At 34.3% G+C, this 13251-nt stretch overlaps 1 protein-coding gene across 3 annotated transcripts in view; it reads left to right on the plus strand.

Annotated features, from left to right (window-relative positions):
• Window positions 1–13251, plus strand: part of EPS8 (epidermal growth factor receptor pathway substrate 8) — a 183275-nt gene that overhangs the window by 128846 nt on the left and 41178 nt on the right. For 2 of the 3 annotated variants that reach the window (XM_037845336.1, XM_037845335.1), the window contains 7 exons: window positions 2500–2550; window positions 3943–4010; window positions 5054–5215; window positions 6524–6673; window positions 9862–9944; window positions 10508–10644; window positions 12794–12867. In XM_037845336.1, coding sequence (XP_037701264.1) covers window positions 2500–2550; window positions 3943–4010; window positions 5054–5215; window positions 6524–6673; window positions 9862–9944; window positions 10508–10644; window positions 12794–12867 — 725 coding nt within the window. The remainder of the gene's footprint in view (window positions 1–2499; window positions 2551–3942; window positions 4011–5053; window positions 5216–6523; window positions 6674–9861; window positions 9945–10507; window positions 10645–12793; window positions 12868–13251) is intronic. The other variant, XM_037845338.1, reaches the window with a different exon arrangement.

Raw genomic sequence — 13251 nt, forward strand, 5'->3', positions numbered from 1 at the left:
ATTTCTTACACATTCAATTGGCACTTCAGACAAAAGTTAAAACCTGGTTCTCTTTTCTCTATCCTCTTTATTTACAGTGTGTGTTTTACTTAAAGGAAACATTAAATTTTTTTTTAACAATAAAATGTTCTCTTGAAATTCTTAAGACGAAAATGATACTTGCTTATGATAGTGCCAGGAAGTTGGGCAATGTTAGAGTCAAAATTCAGCTTAATAGAATGTGCTGGAGAATGTGACTCTGAAAGTTTGGCAATTTTCCCAACTCAACTGAAAATCTAAAAGCTTCTTTTTCCACTTGTGGGGTAAGCCATTTTAATGATCTGTTGAACAGGCCAGCAGAGTTAATTCTTAAATAATGTAGTTTTGAAAGAATAGCTTCGTTTATTTTAAAAATGGTCTCTTGGATTTAGATACTGATTTGACAAACTGCAATTGTATTTGCCTAGATGATGTGTGTTCATAGTGATTGCTCAGTGCTCCCTACTGATTCCCATTAGATGCTTTTCTCTGGGAAGTATACACTAAAATAGTGGGAAAGGAATTCTACTTTAAGGTGGCTGAAAGTTTTTTTAAACGTAGAATAATGTGTCTTAGCCCATTATTTTATTTGGAGAAAGAAATATTCAGCGGCTCCTTTTATGCTACTTTTGGTCTTTTAAATCGGCAAATCCTTACATTCTGAGCAACACTTTGTTTTCAGAGAAAGAGAAAATAAAAAGTTTCTGAATATTATCTTCCAAATGTTGCTACATTACGCACAAATAGCCAAAGCAGGCAAAAGGGAATCAAGTGTAAATACTGAGACCTACATACCCTTTGTAATTGTGCTAATTGAAGAGTTAAAGGGCACCTACATTTAATATTTATGATCTGGAAGTTGAATATCAATGTATCCAACAGCGTATCAAACTTGTAATACTAAAATTTTATGTAAAGAAAGTTCATCATTGGATACTGAATTCACCCAACTTCTGTCTCTTTGTGTTTGTATATTCTGGCCCATCGACTAAAAGCTAATAGAAAAACTAGTGAAACACAAACAGTGGTACTATGAGCAACTAAAGGATGGGTCCTATTTATTTGTTCCGGTTTTAATTGATTTTTAGGGAGACAGAGACTGAGACTCACTCTTATTGGGAGTTGAGCAGCTTATAATTTTAGAAATCCAAAATTCTATTGCTAAATTTGTTGTTATTATTTAATATATCATTTGACTGTGATTTACACCCTTAATTTGGAAAAGAAAATTTTCGGCTGGAAATGACAAACTGGAGTTTCAGATTTTAGAGTAGTGAATTTTAACCTTTGCTGTACATTAGAACCTTCAAAGGGTTTTTACAAATCCCAGTGTCCAGAACCCTAGATCAGTTACTTTAGAATCTCTAGGGAGTGGGACCCAAGCAGTATTGTTAAAAGTCCATTCTAATGTGCGGCAAAGATTGAAAACCATTATTAGAGAAAGTAGTAAACTTCAATATAAAGGCCTTATCTTGAGTGGTATCAAGAGGTTTTCTTTGGGCTTTTTACATTGTAGTAAGGCTTTTGGTGAGATTTTTCAATGCAGGAGCATAATTACTATTTACAAATGTACTTGTGAGTTCGTATAATTCTTAGAAAAAAAAGAAATGTACTCTACTTGCCACTTAGGAGCCTTATTTTAAACTTAACCTTTATTTATTGAACTAAGATCACTGGGACTACTATTTTACTTATAAATCCATTTTATGGCATTTATAAATATTTAGGATCTTTAACAGGTAATTCCTCTTAACACATACATGTTATTTACTGCGTAGCATGAGAGAGAAAGCAGCTTAGGATATACTAAAATGACTCTTGATTCGGAACATTAGAAATGATACCATATCTTCTAGGCAACTGAAATGATCAATTAAAATCATGCTGTTCACAAATGCTATCAAGATGTCAGTCTTTTTCTATTTCTGTAAAGTATGCTTCTGTGAGAGTGAGGAGCAATGTGTTGGGAAATCTAGGGAATAAATTCACACTACTTTATAACGACACCCTCTAAGTACAAAACATACAGTATTTTGATCTTCAATTGTGTTTGCTAATCGCTTATCTGAAAGGCTCAGCCTGCCCGTATCCTAACAGGATGTCATGGCAACCATGGCCATTTCTCCTCCTGTCCCCAGATCAGACCCACATGTTCTGAGTCTGCCATGGAGAGTTGTGATTAGAGTGTGATGAGCCGCTGACTCTGACATTGTGATTATTTCTAAAAGTGCTTTTATCAGATATGTCTCTGAATTATATGTTGCATTTCAAGAGTAATAATCGTTTTCCCAAGAACAGTTATTCACTTGTTAATCTTTCACATCAACTAATCCTCACCTAATAATTAGAAAAATCATGTTTGTTCCCTTTTTTTAATACATGGAGTACAATCATGTAAGTGAAGGTTTATGTTCTGTCATATTGGAATAGAAACTTTGAAATGAAACTGGATCTTTCTTTTTGATTACGTTATTTTGGTAGGACCAGATGGATCATACTTCTTCAGGTCATCATCCAAACAAAAAAAGAAAGGTAGTGGATACTGAACTTTGTAGTGTGCCTGTTTTTATTAAGTAACTGTAATGCTGCAAAAGCAAAATGAGAATATATTGGAATATCAGAGTGATGTAACATAGGGCATATGGAATTTTTCATCTAAAATTTTGAAATGAATATAAATGAGCAGTTAATTACTTTCATATGTATTGTGAAAGAAAAATTCATCAAAGTTTTAAGAAAAGTCTGTTAATATTCTGAATCAGTACATATTTTATTTTTTTGTACTTGCTTTACTTTCACATTCAGCAGAATTTTTCAACTTCTAGTCCTGTAGGAAGATCTAAAAGTTCCATATTAACTGAAATAATCATGTTTATAATTGGGGAGAAAATGATAGTTAGGAAAGCTAAGTTTATATATTTATATGTAATATGAAATATTAATAAAAATGCCTGAATATTAATGCTTTAACATTCTTTACGTTTGACTTAATGCTTTTATTTCACAGGTAAGGAGTCTGAAGCCCAGAGAGTTAGTGACTTCCCACTAACTCTGTTAGTGACAGAGCCAAAGCTAGAATAAAAAAAATCTGATTCTCACTTACAGTTCTTTTTCATCATAGCACTTTGCTTTAGAAGAAATAGGGCAAGTCTGAATTTTAAAATCAGCAGGTTGTTTGATTAGAAAGTAACAAATAATTAAATATGCCCTCTACGTATTTTATATTCTAAGGTTATCTTTGGTTTTGCAGCATTTCATGTAAGAAAATTAGAGGTTTCTTTTTGAGTTTTAAGTAGCTTGATAAGTAACTTTCTACTTAACTTTCTCATTTTTTCTAACAGCTTATATCTACAGTTCTGAGTATCAAATTTGTTTGTTCAGTAGATGTGTGAAATTGTTAATGTTTAATGGCGATCGGTATGATTGAATTGTGTTTCAAATCTCTTCTAATACTTTCCATAGTTTGGATGTTGTGAAAGGATCCTTGTAGCATCTGCTTATTTTAATAACGTAGTCTAACTCATATAATACAGTATCTGTGACAGTATTTTTCAATTTTCTTCTCAGTGCATTAATAGATGAATTCTATAAGCCAGTTTTTATCTTGTTGTGAAATAGTAGGTTCCTGTTTAATACAACCTTTAGACAAAATCATTTTTTTCTTACAAAATTTATGATCTTGTTAACCTTTGGAATTCTGAAAAATTATATTGGGTCAAATTTTTCTTGCATATCATTTAGGCTTTCCCATGGCTTTAAGATTTACTGTGAACAATGAGTGTTTTCATGTACACTACACAATGGTGACTTGCCAACTACTGTATTTATGTGTGAGATAGACTAGTTTTAGAGATGGCCACATGATACTGACATAGGAACTTCAGCCAATTGGTGGGTTAAAGACTTTTTCAATTTCTCTTTCAGAACAAAGGAAGAATTATGCACGGGGCAGTGTCAGCAGTGTGTCAGATGTATCCCAGTACCGTGTTGAAGTAAGGTGTTTTGGTGTTTGCCACAATTTAAAATGACCCTTGAGAAACATTAAATTTGGAAGTAAAACCGGAATTATGTTTTATTTCATTCCTATCATGTATTTTAAGTTGTGCTGACACTTTCTTTTAGATTTTTGTAAAACCGAGATGTTATGTATAAAAATATCTTGTTAGCCTGAGGTCTGTTTTCATAGAGAATAGATTAAGATAATAACTTTATTCTTCATTTATCATGGTAAGTGTTATTTTGGTCATAAAAGGCATCTATTTTGTATCATAAAATCTTCTTGAAATTAAGCCTTTGACAGGTTCCATGAGTCATTCAGTTTTATTTTTTCTTTTATCTAAGGTCATTGCTAGATCTATTTAAGCAATGGTTTCTTTTTTAGTTATTGCTACATTATTTTTTAAGGTATTTGCTCTTAATGGAACTGTGTCTAGGTGAACTCTGCTTATAATAGAACGTATTTTAAGTAGAGAAGTAATAATTAAATTGCTCTAATTTTCAGTTTTATACCTATCTCAATCATGCTTACTTAAATTTAAACAGTTTTCTTTCAGTAAGTGGTTTCAGTCAAATGAGAAGGTTGCTAGTTGTTAGGCTACAGTTGCCTTGCTATGCTCCGGTATCAGTGTCTATAGTTTTGAAGCTCTCATATAGATTACCTATTATTGTTCAACATTTGAAGAACCATAATGGAGTAAAATCGGGGGGAGGGGGGAGGTTAACTTTAAGAGAATATTGTAAAAGCTGTTAAGAACTTGTTTTTATAACATGGTTATGTTGTTGAACATGACTCAATATTAAACAGATTTAGATATCGTTTGAGTCAAAGTATCATTTTCCCTATTAAACCAAAAGCTGCTTGGCTTTATTCTCTCAATAAGGTAACTGTGAATTTCTAGAGTACTTTGTTTTTGTCCCTCACCCCCTCTATACCAGCTGACTTCAATGATGTTAACTCATCTTTCTTTTGGGAAATGTCTACTAAGAGGTTGTGTGTGTATGTTAAAAATATTTTTTTCTTTCTGACAATCATAAGCACCTGACTACATTTGTTCTGGATCGGAAAGATGCTATGATAACTGTTGATGATGGAATAAGGAAGCTGAAATTGCTCGATGCCAAGGGCAAAGTATGGACTCAAGATATGATTCTTCAAGTGGATGACAGAGCTGTGAGCCTGATTGATTTAGAATCAAAGGCACGTTTGTTAAATTTACACTGTTCTATTTTCAAGAAAGCTTCACAATTATTTATGTTCACAGTCAGGTCAGATTGTTGGAAAATAGGTGAAAGTCTGACAAAACAATATTTTTAGTCAGTGATTTGAGTAAAAAATATCATGCTGTATATGCATACAAAATCAGTTTTTAAACCAGAGATGGGGGCAGAGATGCATTTTTTTTTAATCCACAAGTGGAAAAAGTGAGAGAAAAATGCATAGCCCCAGTAGGGCATCATTCTTACGCCATCTGTTAATTACACATTGGTCCAAACCATATCTCAGTAAATGAGTGCATTGGGGTGAAGAAGTTTTTATTGTCTGTGCATTAACCTTTCCCCAGCCCCAGAACAGGCATCTTTCTTTTAGCACACATTGGCAGGTAAGGTGCTGGGCTCTTAAAAGAGCCTCATCATCTAGTATGCATTTGAGTGCTAAGGTAAGAAAACAGCTGTTATAATCATATTATTCTTGTGCGAGTAGGGTTAAAGTTTCTCCATTTCTTCTACATTTCTTGTTGGACCTTTGCTGGTTTTCAGGGAATCAGGATTTAGAATAAAATTTATGTAACAATGTATATGTATATGTGTGGTACATAATAGAAGTTATTTGTTTATGTCCCAGTTATCAGGGCTGCTGTATTTTGTTTGCTTAAACAAATCAGTGTCTCCCATTAAATTATATCATGACTCTAGTCACTATTAGTGTAAGGATAAGCACTTTAAAATATCTCTTATCAAATACAGAATTTTTTCATGTGACATAGCTTCACTTAAAAATGTACAAATGATTTATTGTTTTTAGCCTAACCTTTGTGATTCACTGCAGGTAGAAACTAAAAGAATATATTGATTAGATGAGTACTCAGTCTGGTAAAAGAAATTCTGAGATTACATAGCCAGAGGGAAAAGAATGTCATGAAAGATGATGAATAATTTTGGGAAGAGGCCTCAGTTTGCTTCTTTTGCTCTTAAAGGCATCATCTCTACCGTATAATCTGAGGAAATCAATAACAGAATTCAATATCTCTTCCATTAATAAAAAGCATATCTACATTCCTCTGCTTTTTCCATTTTTGCCTTTATTCTGTCCACCCAACTCCCAGCCCAGCCAGTTTGTCTGCTGCCACTATTATACCTACTCATTCTCCATATTTCCAGTGTTTATTTATTGTAAATGTTTTTGCACACTTTAAAATCATTTGTATAATGCCTAGGGTTCTTTGTGGAATCGATTTTATAAATTGAATAAAAAATAATACAGGTTATATTTTTACTTTACTTATAGAATGAACTGGAGAATTTTCCTCTAAACACAATCCAGCACTGCCAATCTGTGATGCATTCGTGCAACTATGATTCAATTCTTGCCCTGGTGTGTAAAGAGCCAACTCAGAACAAGCCAGATCTTCATCTCTTCCAATGTGATGAGATTAAGGTAGGATTTATATTTTCCTCTTTGATAGCTGTTCTGGAAGCTTTTGGATTGCCTATTTCAATCATATGACTAGGTAGGAGGTACTAGATTTTTTAGTTTCTGAGAATTTTGTGAGGAAAACTAATATCCCGGTGTCTTCCTTAGGGCTTCCGTGACAAGTAAGTAAAGTAAAGAGGAGATAGAGAGGGATTTTAAAAAATCAGATGCTGTGTTTGTTTAAAAAAAATACTGTAAGATAATATATTAAATTCTTCATAGAGTGCCTTGGACTTATAATCAAAACTGATTTTTTAAAAACTGCTTCTTGGACATTAAATAATCATGCTATCCTCTTTTATTTTGCCCTAATCACATTGAAGGATTATTACAATGAAGCCCTTAGACATTTCCCACAATACTGATTTGAAGCTCACAGTTTAATTATGTGACTTGAATAATTGCTCAGGCTTTGTCATCCCCAAATGATACACAAACATAGTTACCAATAATAACAGGGTATCCTGAAGGTTTATATTTCAAAGGGCACTGTAATTTTCATATGATTATAATTTGTGATGCTTTATTGGACATTCAGAGTTATCTTCAACCTTGAATATCTTATTTCATAAGTAGATTTCTCTAAAGGGAAATCATTTTGTGTGATTCGTACTTTGCCAAAGCAGTGATTTATCATTGTGATTGTATTTTATAAAATATAGAGGTAAGTTATCTTACATACAGATGTAGGGACATTAGTGCAAAGAGTCACCCTATCTTTTCTTTTCTGTATTTGCTTGACATTAAAAGATGATAGATAAATTCAGACTGTAAACTATATATTATAATTTTCTTCTAATTGCAATTTATGCAATAGATGATGTTAAAAAATCTTATTTGAAAAGAAAGATGGATTTAGGTAATCTGTATGTGATGTTTATCAGATTTTTATGTAATGACTTTTGAAAGTTATAAAGTATATTAAGAGTTTTACAAGGTTACCATGTTAAATCAATAAGTATTAAATGAACATTTGCTTTGGAAATATAGTAAAATTTAATTCAAGCATCTCTAAAACAGAGGATTAAGGTGAAAGATGTTTCAAATCTGGCATTTGCATTGGTGCTTTATGAGTTCCCCAGGGGACTAAAAGTTGCTGTGCTAAGTAAAGTTTCTGGATTTCAGTTTTGAGAATAAAGGGCTTGCTTAATTTGACTGGGGATGGTGGTATTTGTGGATCCAAAATGGATTTACTGAATACTGTTTTATCTTAGCTAAAAGCTCAAGTACCACTAAGCAACTATATTCATTTACTCATTGGTACCCTACTCCACATATGAGACTTTCATTTTCTTGCCCAATTGGAAATGTAAATGCATTGAAATATAATGTAGTTTCTTTTATATGAATCATCATGCAACATTACTTTCGAGTTTTAATGTTTCTTTATTTTGGGACTTCAAACAGTGCTCCTGCCCCACCTCTGTAGCAATATTTTCCTTAGAAATATAATAGCCCCCTGTAGGATGGTGTTCCGGTTTGCTAATACTGCTGTTATGCAAAATACAAGAAATGGATTGGTTTTTATAAAGGAGGTTTATTTGGTTACAAAGTTACAGTCTTAAGGCCATAAAGTGCCCAAGGAAAGGCATCAACAATTGGGTACCTTCATCGAAGGATGGCTATTGGAGTCCAGAAAACCTCTGTTAGCTGGAAAGGCATGTGGCTGGCATCTGCTGATCCCAGATTGAGTTCTAGCTCCTCTCTCAGTTCTTGTGTGTTCATCAAAATGTTGCTCTTGGGGTGTTTGTCCTCTCTTAGCTTCTCTAGAGCAAAAGTCTGTTTTCAACGGCCGTCTTCAAACTGTCTCTCTAAGTTGCAGCTCTGTGAGCTCCTTCTGTCTGCACTTTTATAGGGCACCAGTAAGCTAATCGAGGCCCATGCTGAATGGGTGGGGCCATGCCTCCATGGAAATTATCCAATCAGAGTTATCACCTACAGTTGGGTGGGTCACATCTCCATGGAAACATCCTAATCCAAAGTTTCCAACCTAATCAACACTAATATGTCTGCCTCCACAAGATTGCCTCAAAGATAATGGCATTTTGGGGGCCATAATTCATCCAAACTGGCACAGATGGTAAAATTCAAGATTCCTAGGCATCTTCAGTATTAATATCCCATATAACAGTATGCCTTCGACATGCTGTTTGCAATGTCTTCTTGAAACTAAGATGTTCTTATGGAAGTAATGCTGAACTGGGGTGCATTAGCATTCTCATTTGACCAGCAGTGTGACCTGGGCCAGGTCATTTCATATGACCGTTCTTCAGTTTCATCACTTATAAAACCAGAAGAATAGATTAGATGATCTTTAAGTGTCCTTTCACCTCTATAATTTTTTGATTATCATTGTTCAAGTAAAAGAATATACAATATATGTATTCTGGAAAAAGCATGCATAATTACTGAGAACAGGTGGTACAAGAATAGAAGATAAGTGTATACCAGCAAGATTCTAATATGTGGTAATAGTTACTGGCTGCAAATAGACTTCACAGTCAAACAAAAACTTCATAGCTGCTAATCTCACGTTAGTTCCCAAGAAAGCCAAATCCCACGTTCTTGTTGGAGCCAATCTTTTTGGGAAAATCAATTTTTACCTGAAGTGACAAAATAAAGTGGTTATCAAAGGGTACAACCTAGTGTGGGTTTCATCCCATGGTCATGGTGAATTTGTCCTAAGCTGAGAGCAGCTCTGCTGGGGCTGAATGATTTGTTTCTTTTGGCTAATGGGGGCCCAGTGGATCCTGGGGATGAGAAGGAGAAGGAACGACACCTACATGGATGGGCTGCTTCTAACTTCTTCATTTCTTCTCAGGCAGAGATATTTACCCAGTTTTGTTTCAGTCTGTGCTTGTAGTTTGAACTGTGGCTTTCAAATTTTTGTCTTTATGCAAGGATAGCTTTTTAAAAACTAAAAGAATCCTGGATCAGATAATCTGTAGGAATTCCTTCAGCTTTTGAATCCTGTACTTATAAAAAACAAATAAACAGAGTCATGTTTGAAAGCAGAAAAAAAGAAAGACTTTCCTTTTACATGAAGATGCTTGTTGACTACAACAGAGAACATAATCCTTTTTTATGCTTTAACCTGTATTCAAGACTCAAAAAAATCTATAACCTCCCAAGTAACTTGTCTCTTCTTGCAGGCAAACCTAATTAGTGAAGATATTGAAAGTGCAATCAGTGACAGTAAAGGAGGGAAACAGAAGAGGCGCCCTGATGCCCTGAGGTAAAAACATGAAAATAAATTAAAGGGTAAAATGGATTTGTTTGTAGGTCGTTTTTCCCTCTAAAGACTTGGCAAAATTATTTTCAATAGAAGCATATTATTTTATTTTACAGAATTCAGCCTGACTAATTTGCTCTCACAATTTTGTCAATATGTATTTGCTCCTTCTTTTCTCTGTGTTTCTGGTCTTTTTCTGATATGGCTTCTTCTGCTGGGGTTGGGAGTCTCAGGGAGTCCTGAAAGAGGATTGATGTTTCAAGAGAGGGGAGCCAAGGGGAATGCAAATGAGAAAGAGTTGGTACACAGCCTTTCCCAAATCACACAAGATCCAGGGAAAAAAAAGCAACCTAGTTTTCAGCTGAATTTACATGTTTCTGTATTTTTATATATTATTCAGAATTATAAATATACATCGTAGTCTATCAATGGTTAGGGCATCTTTACTGTTCTGCCCCTCAACATAGTTCTTTTCGAGGTTGAAGAACGAATGCCATGAATTGAGCAAATGGATGTGTTATAGAAAGAGAGACAGTGAAGATTCAGTTCATTTTCATCTTTTTAAGGATGATTTCCAAAGCAGACCCTGGGATCCCACCTCCACCAAGAGCTCCTGCCCCTGTGCCCCCTGGGACGGTTACCCAGGTGGATGTTAGGAGTCGGGTGGCTGCCTGGTCTGCGTGGGCCGCTGACCATGGGGACTGTGAGTACTTCTAGGAATTAATACTGAACACTTACTTTAGGTTGTGGCATCTGTTGTTGCTTTCGAATTCTGATCTGATTTTTGAACATGCATAAGTTCTGTTTTAAAAAAAATTAAATCTTAGATAAAGGAAATGTTAAGCCTTGGAGACTGTAAGATTATTATCTGTGAGAGTTCAGAACCGGTCAATGAAAAAAATATGATGTTAGGATTAGTCTTTTTTTTTTTAATACCGTGTAAGAAGGGAAGTTTGACTTGACTAAAATTAAGAGGGTTGAAGTAGAATGTATACCAAATAAGAGACTATCCGTTTTTGTTTTTTTTTTTAATTTGTTTTGTTTTTTTAAGATTGCACTTCACATTCTTTCCATTTAATTTCTTAATGCTATTTCCTTTGGACAAGTTAGTTGTAGTTATGTAGAAAGGATGTCAGGATGTTGGAAAGGCACTGGCAGTGGAGAAGGGGTTAAAAGAATTCACCCTCTGGCTAAACTTGTCAATGGGCCTTTATCATGTACCATCATTTTACCTTGACATTCTTGTTTATATCATAGTACCCAGTATAACTTTTTATACTTGTCCAAATATCTTACTAGAATCTGAAATTTTTATAACTGGAAAATGCTTTAAAATATGTTTGGTCCAATCTCTTCCTTTTAAGGATTAATAAATTGTGATACAGAGAGTTTGAACTTGATACAATTTAGAGCTTCACTCTTTTGCCTCCTAGTCTAATGAGATTTCTTAAAATCATACCCTTGATCCCAAAACAGTATTATTCATGCATAATATCTCAGAGCGTAGTTAAGCAATACAACTTGATTGCCAAAACGAGTGACATTGAACTCTACTTTGAGGTCTGGTGGGTTAAAAGTTGGATTCTGGAGCAGAACCTGAACCTGCCTGTGGCCTTGAGCAGTTATTTAGGCTCTCTGTGCTTAGCCTCACGTGTAAAATGGGTATAATAATTCCTGGTTCATGATTTGGAACGGATTTGGATTTTATTTTCAGAGGGATTGAAATAGTCTTTGTTGAGCTGGAGGAAGGATATGACTTAAGTTTATGCATTCTGCGTAAACTTGTCAAAAACATATGTAAAACCTGGTATAATTTACGACAAAGAGAAAGTTTATCCCCAGGGGTTTCTGAGCTCTCGTAAGATTCTGCCTGACTACTTGGTGCAGTATCTTTTTAAATTACAGTGAGACACTAGTTTCATAAGACTCTGGATTTTCTTTTTTGTTTTTTTTCCTTTTCTGTTGGTGGGAGACAAGTGTTCCATTTATGGGTAAATTTAGACGTAGTTGAGGCATATCAATTCAGAGTTTTCAATATTTTTTGCAGTTCTCTGTATTGAACATTGTGAGTCATGATGATATATCATGAGTTGTATTTCCATTATTGGTGATACGTTTCTCTTATTCCATCCAGGCATTTTCTGTTTAATCTGATGTAAAATCTTTGTTAGAGCTATCTGTGTTTAGTGGTAGTTTGAACTGACTCATACCAGGAAACAGTTCATTATAATAGCCTCATGATTATGCTCTAGCAACTGAGTTAACATCTTAAATGCTCTTAAGACATTTATCCTTTAATTTGCAAATTGCTGTACGTACTTCTGCTTTTAAAGCACAGCTTAAAATAATAAGCACAACATTGTAGATTTTATGCTTATTTACAACTAGAATTTTAAGAAGCACTCTATCATCAGAACTCTCAAAGTTTCATTGTAATTACAGTGTTGCAGCATATAGAAATTAGTAGCTTTGTTGCCTTAGCTGACCACTTTTTAAAAAGAAGGTGCTGAAATGTGGTTTATATTCTTTTCTTGTGCACGAAATAAAGGGTGCTAAGTTAGGGTTGGTTCCACAGGTAGCCAACACAGGAGCAAGAGAGAAAAGAGGGGAAAATTTAGGGTAACTCAACATCATAAAGGTAGGGAGGTCATTGCTTGAGCTTTGCCCTGGCGTTTCTGTTAGGGGTGGCTGGATGCACCTCATGGGTGATGGGTACAGTTTTGATTTACATGTCCAGTGGTGGTGTTCCACTTGCAAAGGGCACTCTCTCCTAGGCTATTTTCATGTTTAATTACCTAGATTAGTATCATTTAAGCAACAGTTTGAAAGACTTATGATTCTCCTTTCTTTAGTTGAGAAACCAAGGCAGTATCATGAGCAGGAAGAAACACCTGAGATGATGGCAGCCAGAATTGACAGAGATGTGGTAAGTATAACAACCATCCTTAAGACATTAGCTTTTTTTTTTTTAAGAGGAAACAAAAATATTCACAGAGAAAATACAGTTGACTTAAATAAAGATGTTTTGTGGAAACTGTTATTGATATCCAGTGATTGTTACCTCTTTGTATTATTTTTTATTAACTATTTTTACATTTATGCCATTATTTAATCACTAGATAGACATGAGTTGTGATAGAAGAACTAGCATATTAACTAGTTTAAAAAAGAATTTAAACTGAATTATCAGATTTGAGGAATGATCCAGTTTTTCTTTCCTCATAGTTTGAAATTCATAATTGAATTGAATTGGATGTATAATTGAATTGAAATATCTTTTTAATATGTCCTCCTAGCATTTATTAAAAAT

Source organism: Choloepus didactylus, chromosome 8, assembly GCF_015220235.1.
Source record: "Choloepus didactylus isolate mChoDid1 chromosome 8, mChoDid1.pri, whole genome shotgun sequence".
Lineage (NCBI taxonomy): Eukaryota > Metazoa > Chordata > Mammalia > Pilosa > Megalonychidae > Choloepus > Choloepus didactylus.